Below are 16,496 nucleotides of genomic sequence, written 5' to 3'. Positions count from 1 at the left end.
AGGAAACATTTGTTTTGAAGGAGAAAAAGACTGAAGAGAAAGAAATTAAATTAAATGCTCTTCATTTCAGGCTGATTAAAGTCCAAACCAATAGCAGGAACTGAAAAGTGAAACACAGACACACACACAGAAAAGGAACAATGCTACCTTGCCAATTCCTGCTCTACTGCCCTGGGACAATTGTCTCAGTCTCACATTAACCTCTCTTTCTTATGTGTTCTCAAAATATGGATGTATGAACACTGAATCCTAATTAATTATAAGACATCATGCTCTATCAGGCACTCAAAACTAAAGTGAGAGTTTATTTTTAGCCTTATTTTTTGTGCAGTAATGCAGCCAATATCAAGGCTAGAGGTACTTAAGTTAATGCGATGAAAGATGAACCCTTCAAAACTTGATATTAAAATGTCCAAAAGATAACATGAAACTTCGTCAAATTACAAATGTCCAAAATCAACACAACTTGTCACTTTCCTTTGCACAATCAAATCTAGGTTGCGCTGTCGTAACTTTCTCAGAAACAGGACATGTTAACCTTTTTTTTTTTATTTTGACTTCATTCATTCATTATGTACATGATACATATTAACATTTCCTCATCTCATGGAGCAAATGCAGGGGGTGGAAAAAAAAATAAAAATCGGTGGATAAAATGTTATTCAATGCCCATCAATGATTTGAAAACGCCCATTCGACCCAAAGCTGATGGTTCAAGTCAGCTTAGATGGGTGTTCTCAAACGTATCAATGCGGAGGATGCTTCTCAATGCTCTAAATAGATTTGACAGTGGACCCCCAATAGGTTGACATAGGCATACCTGAATAAAAGCAAAATCTGTCATTTCGTTTGTCATTTTCCCAGGGACCCCGGTACACCCTTAATAGCTTCTGGATGTCCCAGGACCCCACTCTAAGGAACCGCTGTCATGACCACACTCAGATCATATCACAATCAACTGGAAGAGCAAAGTAACAGAAAATGTACGTTCTGGATCCATTCCAAAGCATTCCATACACATCAATATTATTTACAAGCTGCAATCTGTCAAGAAAGGCACAACGCCATTCCCACTGGTTTTTGCATCAGTTTTTCCCAATATGTTGCCCATATTTCTCGCACTGCAAACAGACAAACTGAATTTCAAGTTTTGAGTAAGATATCAAACAAAGATATCAAAATGTTTTGTTTTCTGAAAATCCCCCTTGAATATGATACTATGCTGCACAATAAATATTCTAAGACATTTAGGACACCGTCCCCAAAAAGAATAAAAAAGCTGCATTTTTGCTGTAAGAGATGCTCACTGGAATTAAAATCATATACACGCAATACTTTTATGACAAAATAACTCTCCGACATGAATGACATAAATCGAGTCGTTTACAGATTCACGGCTGCCTGATCTACAGTTGACTACATAATAAATACATCATTTGCATAGTGTGAACGATGCAGTGGAAACAGAATGGCACTTGAAATAAATATACATTGTAACAAATCACCACAGAAAGTCAGACAGGAGTAAAAGAGTGGAGTGATTGCTCTTGAACGTAACACAGTTGTTGCACCTAGGACCAGAGCCGTAGAAGCAGAAATCAAACAGTCAATCAGTCTGGTCCAACACTGATCCATATTAGAACCTCTGTCACTGCAGCCTTTACAACCTTACCTGCATTTAAACACAAATTAAATACTTTGCAAAGACAACTGACAGGAAGACATTATAATGCTTGATGATCAAATATGAGTCTCAACAAAATCTACTTGATAGAACATGTTAGTTGATAGAAAAATCAGCCACATCCATCTATGGTTGTTTACCAGTGCTAAGTTGCGGCAATTAGTTCATCCAGCAACAAAAATGATTTGGTTTATTGAAACAGTGATTTTGGTCAATCAATTAAACACCAAATATTTGGATATTGAGAAACATGAGGGAGCTGCCCAAACATAGGCTAATTTTCATTATAGATGTTCATGTAAAAGGGCTATAGCATAAATAATTAACTAGGAGAAGGCTGCCTTCAGCTAGCCTAATTAGCATCATGGGAATCTGCATCAGACAGACCGGTCTACTTTGGGGCAAGAGGCTCGAATGGCTTGACTCCAGAGGCTCATGTAGCAGCTTCAGATCACATAAACAGGTGATACATCTCAATTCAAACAGGATTTAATAGATGGTCCACTCATCTAACGCTGGGTTTATCCCTCCAACAGAGAGCCCTATTACTTGTCAATGCACAAGAAGCATATGCAATCACCCAGGCACGTAAGACATAAATGTAGCCTGAATCAATAAAAGGCAGTGATAAGAATTTGGCCGAGTGCATTTAGGATCGTCTGGGCTTGAAATGAACCGACGCGCTCTGAAGTTTGTTGGTCTCCTACCATGACAGTGGCAATAAGGCCACGGGAATAGATTGGTTAAAAAAAACTGCTGCAGGAATCATCAGAACGAAGCGTAGGAGATCTAAGTGACACTCAAAAAGGCATTTAGATTCTGTTTACATTCAACACAAAGAAACTGAATAGTACTTCCAGACAGGCTTTGCTACAGACAGCATTCCAGTTGGACTAGTAAAGCAGTGCCAGCATTTGGTATTGATTGCGGTGGAAGTGATACTTTCAGCTGAAATCTCGCTTCTATCTGTTTATAGCTGCTTTTTTCTGTGAGCCGTGCTCCATCCACTCCTGACCACACGTTCAAGTGACACAGCAGTGAAAAAGGCAATGTGATTTTCATCTTCACATGGAAGCGTTGAGGGAGAACAGTCAAACAGGAATACTGTGTTCATTGTGGAATTATCCAATATTTCTACCTACTAATAGTGTAACCTATAACCTCTTATCACAAGGTGATAATAAAAAAACAAACAAAAGAAGCCTGGCATCTTGACGGGGGAAATCACCACCCCCTTTTTAACTAATTTCTCTTTACACAGTTTCAGAGATCACACTACCATCTCACTCAGTATGATGGAGTCAACTAGCAGTAAACACTAGAAGTAACACTGTCCAGACTCAAAGGTAAGAAGCACCAGTATATCGTAGGATAATGCCAGTCGAGGACACTGGAACCAGGCAGCGGCTCTGCCCACTCATCAGCGACGTCATCAGTCAACGTTCAGTCAGAGCGCCTCTCTCTCTCTCGCAACACTCCTCTGACTGGCGAGATATCTGCTGTATTTGATTGTTGATTATCTGCACTGGGCTGAGGAGGCCGGGCTAAACCAGGAGGAGGTGGGAGGCCGAGAGGGAGGGAAGGCGCTGCTGGAGGAGCTGGTGATTGGTGTCGACAGTGTCAGTCAATTGTTTAATTTCTACAAGTCTCTTTGAAAGAAAACAAAACCAAAAAAAAAAAAAAAAAAAAGGAAAAGAAGGAATTAGAAGAGTCCTAAGGTTCGGAGGCGAGCCGAGCGTCATAGGTTCATCCGTAGATGTTCGGGCCGCTTGGAGTTCATGGGATAAGCCTGCTTCTTGAAGGGCCCCGAGCCGCCGCCGCCCGCAGGCTGCCTGATGGGGAGCGGCGCCGAGGCCTCGGAGCTGCTGCTGCTGCTGACGTCCATATGCTCCACGGCCGACACCTCCATGGGTTGGTCCCCGGAGCCACCGGGGGAGAGGAGGGACGGGGCGCCGGACAGCGCGGGTCCCCGGGGCCAGCAGTCCCCGCTGGCAAACTTCACCGGACTGGGGAGACAAGGAACAGCAGAGAGCAAGGTGAGAAACATTCTTTATTCCTCTAATCAAGCTACACTAATAATGACAGCTATAGTTTGGATATGTGATTCTCAGCAACTCTTTGTTTTTATCTGCTATACTCCCATCTGATTATTGCTACTTTATTTCTGACTTAATGAAGCAAGTACAATATACAGCTTATTGCAAATGGCAAAACTTCAACATATGTAGGCTACATTTCAAACTTTGCCTTAATTCAGTTTGTTAGCAAAGACACAGCTTGACTTAACTAATATTCTTTCCATGCTTTAGTTGACAGCATTAAATCTTTCGTTTTGTAAACTAAATGGACAAAAACAGCAGGTTTAAGTGGCAGCTTAGTGCATCATTGCACCCAAAATCAACCCAAAACAAACATTTACTTGTGTGAAAATTTTACCAAGCCCTTTCTTGTTCTTGAAAACTGAGGGCATCAAGGTGGGGAGGATTTGCAATGGCAGCAATCTGTAAGTGATCAATGTAATGTGAAACCAGAGACAAAACAAACTGCTGTTACCTCACAGGTGTTCTCGGGCTTCCAGGGAACTTCCGCGGTGACCGGACCTTTGGCTCGAAGGAGAACTTCTCCTTGACGTTTTCAAGCACAGATGGGGCTACATATGTAAAACCCTGGGGAGGGACAGGGTTGCAAAAGAAAGAGATCATCCGAGTCCACCTCTTCAAAGACCCGTCTTTCCAAAAACAACCCACAGCTGATGATGAGCAATGAAACGCTGACTAAACCGTATCATGCAATGTGGTGGAACAGTCAGTGAAACTTCCAGGAAAAGGAACAGGACAAGAACAGATGGGATGCATTAACTTATTCTCGTAAGAAGTAGTTGTTGAAACGGAAATAAAAAACATTAAGTCCAGAGCCTGCCTATGTTTGTACAGTATGTTTGTGTGCAGACAACACAGAAACAATAAAGGGTTTTAATGCCAATGGGCTGCATTAAAGCCCTGTACTTTTCCTTTAAATGCCCAATTGAGAGTTCTTAATACAAGAACAGTATAACAGTACAAGACAGTATCTGACAAGTAATTATGAGTTATATATAACTTATATTACTTTGATCTGAAGGCTTATGCTTAAATGCTTGAAATGTTTTTTAGACAAATATAAATAGTATGAATTGTATGATATATGTATGAATTTCTTTCCAAAGCCTCTTCCTTTCCATTAAGGCAAAGGGTGGCTACTTTAAATAATCTAAAATATGAGATAGTTTTGATTTGTTTAACACTTTTTTGGTCACTGCATAATTCCATTTGTGTTATTTCATAGCTTTGACGACTTTACTATTATTCTAAAATGGGGAAAATAGTAAAAATAAAGAAAAAATGTGGTGTGTCCAAACTTCTGACTAGTAGTGTATATACAAGTTAAATATGTATTAAAGCTTTGGTGCATCTACATTTGCACTGTTCATCAGCATTGGAGAAAACTGGATCTGTATTTTGAGTCACAGTGGAACCTAAATTGTCATTTCAAGAAAAACCTCCTAGATTTGGGCCTCTAACGCATAAGACAGCAAAGCAGCGAGGTCCACTAGTTGGCCGGAGGTAGTTACCCACCAGGAAGACTTGATTGGCACTTTCGCTGAGTGTGGAGTCGTCGGGGCTGTCCACCGGGGTCTGGCTGGTGAACTTGGAGTCGAACTGGCTGACGTCATCCGCCGATTGCTGCCAAAGGAAGCGGGACTGTTAGTCACCTGGCTGACCCAGGTCACAGAGGATGCTGCCGCATATAAAAGTAGCACTGTTCATTTTTGGAGCGCTCCGCCGGGGGGATGCGGGACAAACTCACCAGGAAAGGCTTGAATGGAGGCTCTACTTTGCGGGCGAGGAGGTCGTCCCAGTTTATATGCCGGAAGAATGGGTGAGCCTGGGGGGCAACAGGGACAGCAGCAGGGTTTGCACTCTGTTTAGGAAGCTTCTTATCCACCAGTTTGGGTTATACTAGACAACCTGTATTTTTTTAATATGGCAGGAACATCCCAAGTGGCATTTTATTCATTTCCTAATTTTTCTATGTGTTACTGTTAAACGTTCCCAGTTTTCCAGGACACATGGGAATCAGGTTTTCAGGATGGAATAGAGCAGGCACAAAGGTAGGTTTTCTTAGCTGGCGAGGTGAACGCATACATCGGCTCATGACTGCGTTTCCACAGATGTATTTACCTGGACTTCTGAGGCGTCCCCCGGTCCAGCCCCGAGTCGTGACGAGGCATTGCGTTTCAGCAGCTGAAAAAGAGGATTTAGAGACTCTGTTTCTCTGAAGTTGTGTCCCCAGAATGTTCAACAGAGACAACAGACAGTGAGGTGTAGAGCAGAATGAAAGCATTTATTTTTTACCTTTTTCAGAAGGTCCCTGGCTTCTTGTGTGAGGTAAGGTGGAAGGTTGAGTTTGCACTTTAAGATTTTGTCGATGGTCTTCTTTCGGTTTTCGCCTGTGAATGGTGGCTATGAAAGAGAAGTGCATCATAAACATTGGTTGAGCAAATTCATCCTAAAGCAAGCACAGATTCTGTACAGTCCTATGCCACATTTGCGGAAATGACGTACAGTTCATTCTGAACACAAGAAAAGGATTGTTGGAGTTGGGTGAAATGTTACTAATAAAATACTATTCAATAAAGAACAGATATGATTTGTAGAAAATGATGTTCTGAAGTGCTGTAAACTGTGTTGAAGTTTAACAGCGCAAAGGTATAGAGGAGTGAAATATCTCACTCCTGACAAGAATGTGCCTCTTGATGACCACAGCATTAAAAAAATGCTTTTGGTTGTTGTTGCTATGGGAATGATGGTGTGCACTTACTGCTCCTGTCAGCATGTCATACATGAGCGCTCCCAGACTCCACCAGTCCACCGCCCGGTTATGGCCACTCCTCATTAGGATCTCTGGAGCCCTGAGGAAGGAGAAGTGAAGGACAAGATGATACGATGAATGCACCGCACTGTGTAAAATGTGCAGCAAACTCATTATCTCTGACTCTGTCCTCAAAATGGCAGGAATGCGATTGAACTCTGAATTAATCCAGAAAATTCATATAGACGTAGTGACGTACATGTACTCTATGGTGCCACAGAAGGTGTGGGTGACTGTTCCGTCGTGGATTGACTCTTTACATAGACCAAAGTCCGTCAGCTTCACATGTCCTAGAGGGAGAGGGGGCCGAAAAAAGAACAAGAGAGAGACTAAGCATCAAACAAGCCGTGGATGAAGCAGCAGATTAGCTGATGAAAGAATTTATTCTCAGAATAAGAAGCTGTGTGTGAACTGAACATGTAACGAGGTGTCAGTTCTTTCTAACCCTAACCCACTCAAAGTTGCTGTACCGTTGTTGTTGAGCATAATGTTCTCAGGCTTCAGGTCTCTATAGATGATGCCTTTCTGGTGCAGGTGACCCAGCGCCATCGAGATCTCAGCCAGGTAGAAGCTGTCAATAGAAAAAAACAAGAGACTGGTCTAGCACTGAGTGACATTTTATTAGCATCGAGTGAAACAATCTGTTCATTCCCCCACCACCTGTCACTGCCATTATACCCTTTCGATCAATTTGTCATTTTCCACTGACATAATATTCCATATATTCAACTGCGCCTCATATCTCTGCACTCAAGGTGTTGTGTTATCCCCACTGTCATTCGGGTTATTCTAGGAATAGCAACTCAGCACTCCCCTATCGTCTAGCAGCATGCATGCTTTATGTAATCACCACTTCCATCTCCAGACTGTATTTACACAACAGGAGAACATGAACTGTAGGTTCCAGTCTCAATTACAACCGACACCACACCGCCTGAGAAAAACGCTGCTGCGCATTGGCCCGTTTTCACACCATGCATTTGTAAGCAGGTTAAAATCTATGTGATTCTGTATGACACAGCTTTCACAGCCGTCATACTACACAACTGGCAAAAAACAGTATGTTGGCCAACACACAGAGCAGAAAACACACCAAACAGCGGCTGTCTTGCTACAATAGCTTAGCCTACTCACCCATATGTTTCTCAAAATGTCTGTAATTTTCTTACAGGATATGTGTTTCCTTGTGATGCTGTCTGAGTTTTGCAGGCTATATTTAAAGTACGACAGTGTGCTGTTGTCTTAACTCAAACTGCTTGCTTCCTGTTTGACTGAAACTCTTTGCTCTACACGCGTTTGTTTACTTGCTGGCCACACGATGTTTGTTGGCATTAGTCTGCCAGAAACAACAGTGCCTGTCAAACTGTACGTCTGATGTTCAACTGTAATCTGTCATTTCTGACCGTGATTAATATGTCAAGACAGGAAAAAAGACCTGTGAGAGATTGTTTGCAACATGGAGTTTTTGTTGGGATGCCCACATTGCGGTCACTTGAAAAGGTTTTAATATTGTGCAGACTTGGGGGCCGCTGACTTGAAAATTTGTGCACAAACAACAGAGGAATGAGTGGTAAGGGAGGCAGGACCCTGTGCCGATTAGTAACATGAAACTGTCTAACATCCCTGCTTTGGGCCTGGACTGGCTGGCTCCCATCCATTTTTTAATCAAATGAGTCAAAACTGAAATGAAACAGTGATGACCTCTATTCCAAAACAGTATGTAAAGGATCCATTCTGTAAAGGAGTAGCCATTTTGTCAACCAAGGACTTAAGTTATCTACTGTCCTTGTATAATTATTTTTTTGCTATCAATCATTTTGTAAATGAGGTTTTTTCAAATTATGTAAATCTCACATTGGCGCAAGACTCAAGCATTTTTCTAGTTAACCTGTTTTACTGCAGCATTTTGAACGAGCATTGTTTCATCTCCAAAACGCACACAGGACAACTGGTTTGCTACCAGAGTGACAAACAGACTAACTTACCATGCTGTGTCCTCCATGAAGATGCCCTCTCTTTCCAGTTGCATAAACAGCTCCCCACCTGCAACAACCACACACAAAATCTGTCAGTGAGATGAACGCACAGTTGGAATGGAAAACTGTTTTGTTACTGGATAAATGAACCTCCATCCCATTTCCAGAGTGTACACAATGTCCCATGCTGATCAAACAGCAGAATTAGAGTGAATTAAGTATGTAGGATTTGGTCACAGTCCTCACCGCTGAGATACTCCAGGATGAGGTACAACTTTCCCCCAGTCTGGAAGGCATAGATGAGGTCCACAATGAACGGATGCTTCACCTCCTCCAGAATGTTCCGCTCGGCTTTGGTGTGGGCCGTGTCCTTTGCATTCCGCACGATCATGGCCTGGCAAGGGACAGACGAGCACACAGGGTCGGGGTGTGAAAACTATTCTGGCAAGAACTTAAAAGGCTGGTTGGCTGGTGACAAGGCTTCATCCTCAACTGCAGAGGTAGAATAGGAATCAGAGCTCCTGCATGGCAGCTACAGTAAAGTCCCATTAAGCCAATAAACACAGTCATTACCCAAACCCTCAGCCTTCTGGGAATATGAGCTGGCCTTTCAAGCAAAGACAGGAACCAGCACCGAGTCAATTACCGAAAGGAGGCCAAGCTGTACAGAACAAGCAGCCTTGAGGTTTCATTGAGGGAAAGTCCACTGATGCTACTATTTTGGGTGGTCTGGTTTTACTACATACCTGAAAGCACCAGGCATGTCACTACTAGGGCAAATGTCAGTGTCAGAACAGAGTGTTTGTTTTGTTTTTTTGGTAATGGGAATTACCAAAAAATACCACACCTGACAGACAAACCCGAGTCAAGACACATTCCAACTTCAAACAGAAACCTTACCTTCTTCAAAACTTTCATGGCAAATATTTTCCCCGAAGTGGCACCTGAAACCTTCCGAACTTGAAAAACCTGGAAAAAAAAAATTTGCATAATGACAATCAAAATCAAAAGGGATATTTACACTCACACTTTATAGTTGATTTTGGTGCTCAGACATCATTAGAGTCTCTTGTCCATTTGCTGTGTAGACCAGTTATTGTCTTATATGCCTCAACTGGGGTTTGAAAATTACAGTTTAACATCCTGGGGACATTCCAAAAACTAAAAAGAAGAAAAAAATATTTTTTTTAGCATTGACATTAAGTTCAACAGATGCTATGGTAAGCAACATATTCTGCAAAGTACTGAATCAACAAGTCATCATTATTGATGACTTGTTGGCAGACTACACTTCCACCAGGGAGTGCTTCGCTGTATACCCACATAAACCTTGAAATCAAAACCTTTGATATGCAAACATATCAAAACAAATGACACTGTGTGTCAAAAATGTAATGTAAATTACTTCTTAATCATCATACCTAAAACAACTTAAAGTGATGATAAAGGTCATAGATCTCTTTGCTAAGTGAAAAATGCTTCCAAAATTAGTGATGTGGACTTTCAATGTGATGCTTGCAAAAGAGAACCTAAGAACATTTTCACAGCTCTGAAAGGTCAGGAATACCGCAATATGTTAACATCAAAATGAAAACATGATAATAAGACTGAATGCTTAATGAATCGATGTCTTTATATTTTCACGAGTGACTAGACTCATATCTGGAATTACATGTGGTACAAAGTGGTAAAAACGCAGAGAGGAAAATTCATAAAGGACTTGAATTTGTATTTGAGCTGGATTTGTCACAGGTATGAAAACATTTCCGCGCTTAGGAATCAGATGCCTCACCTTTCCATAGCCACCTTTTCCCAAGACTCTCAGCAGCTCAAAGCACTCAGGCCTGATCTGTTCTGTCCCCTTGTTGACGCTGTTCTCTGAGATTTCAAACTTCTCACAGTCATCCATGTTACTGGCAGGAAAGAAAATAAATCACACTTAAAACAAACACTAACAATATAAACACTATTGTATACAACAGTGTTTATAATTTCCTAGATATAAAGGAATATTATGTGAATAGTATGTGATTGATTGGCATATCAGTTTGGGCCTAATTGTGGTCATGGTATAACTGTGAGGGTAAAATAATTAGTGTTGTGGAGAGTAAACAGCTAAGTGAGTGACACCGCTGTGCATTACAGCAGTGGTTCTCAAACCTTTTCATACAAAGAACCCATATATAGATCCACGTTAGACATGAATGTTGCCATTGCCCAAAGAAACCCCATCTGAGAATATTTTTGTTATTAGATATGACTTGATACAAAATTATTTACCTGTCTCTACTAAAGATGGGGCGCTAACAACAGCGGATAAAGGGAACCCTATAATCAAAACACTCAACCTTATATACATTCTCACTTTGCTAACTTCTAGTCATTGAAATAACAGTGAAATTAAGCCATTCCTCGCTTTGTTGGGGGCCCCCCTGGAGCCCCCTGGAAGTCCCTGGTGCCCACATTGTGAGCCACTGCTGTACAATATGTCATGTACTCACAATTCAAAACCGCTGCACTGGTCCATGTATTCACCGATTTGGCCCTGAGAACAGAGTAACAACAGGACAGAAAATCATGGCACATAGGAATGCGTGTCAGGAATGTTATTTACAAGCCAACCTCGCCTTCTTCATAGTTGCATTAGTCTTTGCGTTATTACATTGGGAGTTTGATTATTTTATTACAGCCAACTGCGATTTCCCCAAGAACCGGATATAATATTTAATGTTTGGTTGTCAATTTAACAACCGGGAATTAAGTCCAACTCAAGGACAGGTAACTACTTAAATTATTACAGATAGCTCCTGGCTAGGAAATGAAATCATTATTTCTAAGTTAGACTGATTAGCTGATGTTGCTAACTAGTAAGATAATGAACAAACTAATCTTTAACTGGTCCTAACTAGATAATTTGGTCAGATTGGAGATGTATGTCATGTCAAGTGTGGGATACGGTGCGATAAAGTCGAACTTAGTGGCTGGTTGGAAAGCTAGCTAATTGTATGATGGTCCCTTTAGCTTGTGATCTGGGTCCATTATCGGACACTATTTTGCTAGCACTGCCGATATTTCAGCCTGTTCGCCTCCTTTCCAGTTAGGTCCATCACTTTTGTCATTATAGCCACCAACAAACCACTGATTAAGAATGCCAACGTAGTTGTAAAACCACGTGTATATTTCGTTCGTTCATGTTCTATTTTTCTTGCGATGGACGAATACCGATGCACGTCCATCATCGGACAAGCAGCTAAGCCCGTGGTTCATGCTCAATGCCTTTTATTGTTATAGCCTTTCATCGGCATCGTTTCCATTTCTTACACAACTTCGTTGACAAGATGGGAATCTGGGCTACAGTACTGTCCATTCATATAAGGCTAAACGGTATCTGGGCGGGAGCGGTGTCAACCTATACAAGGCTTGGGAGCCGGGGACACAAGTAACCGCGTCCGCCAATTGCTCGTTCGGCGCCTGTTTAAACGGATGCACTTGTCCGGCAATTACATTGACTTTGTACTCCCATATGTGCGAATACTGTTACAAAACCTGGCACATGCACTAGTAAACATGTTTAAATGCCGTGCTGTAACTGTTTGAGTGGGACTGCCGTCCAAATTTCGCGGGAATAAGGAAAGAAGCACGTCAAACGGGGACGAGTCCGATAATGGATGTCTTGCTGCGAATGCTAGCAAAGCAACACAGGCCTCCCCTGCTTGCCACGCATTGATTGCTAACCGGCTAGCTAACGGCGTTAGCTTCGACGTTAACGTTAACTCACCCCATCTTCAAGTTCGTCGTCAGACACATTCTCATCCGGTTGATCCAAATCGATGTCGAAAACCCCCGCCATGGCCGCGGTCCTTCACAGAGTATTTAGACAGAAAACAGAGCCCCGGTCCCCCGCCTCATGTGAGAGACATTACCGTTACAACCGGCTACAGTAGAAAGCATGAGCCAACATCCAGCTAACCAAAACAACACAACAGAGCAAAGCCTCTAGTGTCGGCCACCGGCACTACTCGGCTCGGTTTAGCGCCTTTTGCATGGCGGCTAACCGGTGAAATGTGGAAACACGTTAGTTAATCAGAACTGACCACTGTAACCTGTAACAGTTAAGAGTTAAGAGTTAATAGTAAAGATAATTACTAACAAAAGGGGAAATTCACCCTCGACAGGATTCACATGGTCCCATAATGGTCCAGGACAATTCAGTCAACTGCCCCAGATAATATTTTATAGACAAATCCATAGTATGTACGTAGCGTCAAAATAGTGTAAAGGGAAAAAGTACAAATTGACGCTTTTCCAAATTATATCTCACTCATAGTGAGTGTGGTACTGAGTAGTGAGTTCATAGTTATATTTTATATTGTTCTTAATGTACTTTGTGGTATGTTCTATCTCCTGTGATATCCCAATAATACTCCTAGGGATTTATAGATTTAGGCCTACTGTGGTATCTGTAGCCTATAGCAGGATCCTTCTAAAATGTAGGCTATTAGAGGATTACCATAGTTCTTTTTGCTAAGTGTGTGAACATGAACAGCTCTCCCAAAATCCAGTGTGCCAAACATTAGGACCCTAATCTGTGATGTCAGGAAGTGAGCATTTTAAGTGGGAATTCATGGTAATGTTTGTTTGAGCTTTTAAACTCCCAAATGAGCTTTATTGCATTAAAAGCCAGGGGTGGTTAGTGGTAACAGCACTGAACCAAGAAATTGTGGGTTAGGCCCTTATTCAAAAAGTTCCCAGAAAAATGAGGAATAATTTAATTTAATAATTATCTTACTCACTAGACAGCACTATGAGAGAATGTATGAATGACTGTTTCGATCAGAGGTTTCACTCCCCCCACTGTTACCTCCCCACCTACAGTACAGACAGTCATTTTATAATTCTGAATCATTGTGAATTTAGTGCCTTGTGAGAGCCACTTGTATACAAAGCCAAAATTGTTAAATCAAAGAAACATTGGTGAATTGTGTTTATGGTGGATAATTGTTTTAACTGTCTGTATCTCTCGTTCATATTAGGCCAGTGTTGAGCTACTGAGTGATGGATCAAGTTTAGTACATCAGAGGTTAAGTCTCTGTTTCACATTTGGCTGTACCAGGGGGAGCTGGCTGTAATGTGCTCAACCTAGTCATAATCAGATTATCCCTCTGTGATTCACTGCAGTGATTGTGCACAACTTCCTTTCACTGCCAGTAGATGGCAGCAAGAATAAGGGAATCTGTTTTAGAGTGTGAAGGCTTTTTAAAGAATACTAAAATATTTCATTTTAAAGTCTCTGTATATAGCCATGCTGTGATGAAAGACATTGATCCAATTCAAAATCCTGACAGAATGTCAATACATGACTAATTTTGTGTTTTTGTAGAAAGTCATGGCTTGTTGCTCCCTCTAGTGGTTCAAATCTCCATTTAGGACTTTGATATCATTGAGTACTTCTCGTCCAGACGTTACCAAAGAACGTATGTGTGTTAGAAGATAAATCACTCTGTAGCAGAAAACTGGCCCATCATATGGTCTGCAAATATAGACATATCCTTCAGGCATGTGCTTTCCTCCTCCTCGCAACTTTTCCATTAACAGCAGTAGCCTACACAGTAGACTCCACGCCTCCCAGTGATGTTCGTGATACCCGGAAACAGGAGCAGAGTGAGAGCTCTGTGCTGTTGGCTCCTCTCAGACACTATTGTCCCAGATCTACATAAAGTCTCTGCTATCAAGCTCTCCTCTGTGCCTTCCCTCTCCCTGTGTGGCAAAATGGCAAACTGCATCTTTCAAAATGGAAAGGGAGGCCCAGATCAGGTTGGAATCAGGTTTTCAGGGTCATGGCCTGAAGAGATCTTGACAAGATTCTGTCAAAATGTTCAGTCAAATACAAAGATGACGGATGCCTTCAGTAGCCAACCTTTTTTGCAAACAAAAAAGAAGTTAAAATTGGGAACCCATCTTAACACCCAAGCAAGCTGGCTAATTTTGTAGCTATTTAGGAAATGTTGGCTCATGATGTGAGTTGGAGGACAGGTGCAGCAATGTGAAAATGGTCAATAAGCAAAAGAAGAATATGATTTCTGATTTGTTAAAGTATAGAAAACCATATGCCTAGTGCCTAGCACCTCTTACATAAAGTCAATCATAAGTACAACACAAAGCAAATATTTTATGTAAAATATTTGCAATATGTTCCAAATACAACATTTCAAATGCATTTTAGAATCAGTATATTTTTCATTTAGTTTAACACAGATCAACCCCAGATATCCAAAATATTTTAATCTTATTCCAGCACAATTGTAACAACAATATACAAATGTTATTCTAGAACAACTAGAATAAAATGGCTTTTATTATTATTTATTATTAATATTTTTTAATTCATTCAGCACAGATTGAACACATTTATATCAAATAACAATAGAAGATTTACTATGACAATACTAGTTGTGAACCTCTTCTTGGTCATTTACACTACATTTGCATCAGTTTGATAGCAGTTATACTGGCTTATACAGAAACAAGGTGGCTGTAGGATATTGACAATCATATTGAAGGAAAATGGGGGGGAAAAAATCTCAATTTCTTCATTCAGGCCAGGAGAGGTGGTTGCTCCCAGAGTCTCAGAATATGATTATTCTTAATGACCGTGGGGTAAACAGGAAAGCCAGTTGGAAGTACATATTAAATAAATGTAATCTTCAGCAATCCCTTCCCGCAGCCTGTCTTTTACTGCAGGGGGTTTGTCTGAGATCTAAAGACCCCCTGCGGGCCAGTGTTGCTTTGAGTACTGCCTCAATTATATCTCATCGTTTGTTTTACTTTGATTGCCAGGCAATCGAAACCAGCTGCACTGGGTAACAGAATATGTTTTCTGTGCATGTTTCCTGTTGTGTTTTGCTTTGTTTGTTTACAACAGAACAGACTAGACATTCCTAGAAAGTCACAGAACTCTGTTGTGGGTCGGTGTGATGGCTTGGGGTTGGGAGTCCACTCAGAGAAAACCACTTTGCATATCAGCTGACTGACGTGTTCTCCTGCTCTGATTTTGTCATTGATTTAGAAAATGGAGGCGATCAGCATGAAGAACAGGACTGATCAGTACTCCTGAATGTAGAATAGTGCAGATTACTGTTTTTTTTTTCGGAATCTTCTACTCCCAGACACTTGTTGATGTTGGTCAGATGAAATTCAAAAATGTTTAACTCTGTCTCTAAGAAGAAGAACATTAAATAATCAGTATCTATGCCATACCACAATCTCTTGTCAGTGAATACATTACATTTAGGGAAACTGAAATGCCCAGGAACAGACACAGCTACTCCTTTCTTCTATTTATAGAGCTGATCACCAACAACACATTATTCAAATAATCTGCTACCTGATTTGGGTAGTTAAGTGATTGGAGGGCTTGTATGAATGTATGAAGCTTTAAAAAATTTTAATATTCAGAACTAGACTGGAACATAATTGAAGAGGCACTGCTGCCTGCTCATGCTTGTGCATTCATCCAATGGGCGAATGGATGGAGCATAGATTTGCAGCAAAATTTTCGACCTAAGTAAATGTTATGCCCCAATTTGCATCTCTTTTATGTGAACAATGAACAAAGAAAAACAGTGCCATACCTTTCGATTCAGTTATGTTCTATTACCTTCTGAATAATATTTACTTTTAAGGACTTCTATCGCCAACCAAGGAATTACAACAACATGAACAGGTCTGGCACAGCCTACGGTGGCCTGTAACTGACATAAATACATTTTCACACATTTTCACAATAGAGACAAGTAAGCTAGCTAATTAGAGCAGAGATCCACCAGAAACGTCTAGTAAAGAGGTAATATATAAACTATGATGATACTGCTTTTTCCTTTGCTTTCTTGGCTGGAGAATGGAATGTGTTGTGACGCCGGTCACTC

The 16,496-nt window shown here is 41.1% G+C and overlaps 1 protein-coding gene across 3 annotated transcripts; it reads right to left on the bottom strand.

Moving 5' to 3' along the window:
• Positions 1-531: 531 nt before the first annotated feature.
• rps6kb1a (ribosomal protein S6 kinase b, polypeptide 1a) lies at positions 532-12,494 on the bottom strand. Of its 3 annotated transcripts, none has more exons than XM_071527720.1 (15): positions 12,350-12,494; positions 11,073-11,116; positions 10,364-10,484; positions 9,472-9,540; positions 8,818-8,965; positions 8,581-8,638; positions 7,066-7,166; positions 6,795-6,885; positions 6,545-6,635; positions 6,079-6,186; positions 5,905-5,967; positions 5,531-5,608; positions 5,299-5,406; positions 4,238-4,350; positions 532-3,690 (listed from the first exon to the last, which is right to left on the bottom strand). In XM_071527720.1, exons 1-15 carry the CDS (start codon positions 12,419-12,421, stop codon positions 3,423-3,425), a joined length of 1,533 nt encoding a protein of 510 aa, XP_071383821.1. In that variant the 5' UTR covers positions 12,422-12,494; the 3' UTR covers positions 532-3,422. The 3 variants fall into 3 exon arrangements, with proteins under 3 accessions (XP_071383821.1, XP_071383830.1, XP_071383838.1); XM_071527729.1 differs by having other exon boundaries at positions 532-3,680; positions 4,243-4,350; XM_071527737.1 differs by lacking the exons at positions 9,472-9,540; positions 10,364-10,484; positions 11,073-11,116.
• Between the last annotated feature and the right edge of the window lie 4,002 nt (positions 12,495-16,496).

This window comes from Centroberyx affinis, unplaced genomic scaffold (assembly GCF_046629955.1).
Source record: "Centroberyx affinis isolate AG114_WGS23_722 - 3 ecotype Tasmania unplaced genomic scaffold, CSIRO-AGI_Caff_v1 ptg000116l_1, whole genome shotgun sequence".
In the NCBI taxonomy this organism is placed as follows: domain Eukaryota; kingdom Metazoa; phylum Chordata; class Actinopteri; order Beryciformes; family Berycidae; genus Centroberyx; species Centroberyx affinis.
This window is presented reverse-complemented; position numbering and strand designations above follow the sequence as displayed.

Excerpts from the sequence above, each read along its gene's own strand:
- rps6kb1a (XM_071527720.1), bottom strand. The coding sequence starts at position 12,421 with ATGGCGGGGGTTTTCGACATCGATTTGGATCAACCGGATGAGAATGTG. Across the intron at positions 7,167-8,580 it reads TTCATGGAGGACACAGCATG|CTTCTACCTGGCTGAGATCT; the intron begins GTAAGTTAGTCT and ends TTCTATTGACAG. Across the intron at positions 4,351-5,298 it reads GTGCCAATCAAGTCTTCCTG|GGTTTTACATATGTAGCCCC; the intron begins GTGGGTAACTAC and ends GTCCCTCCCCAG.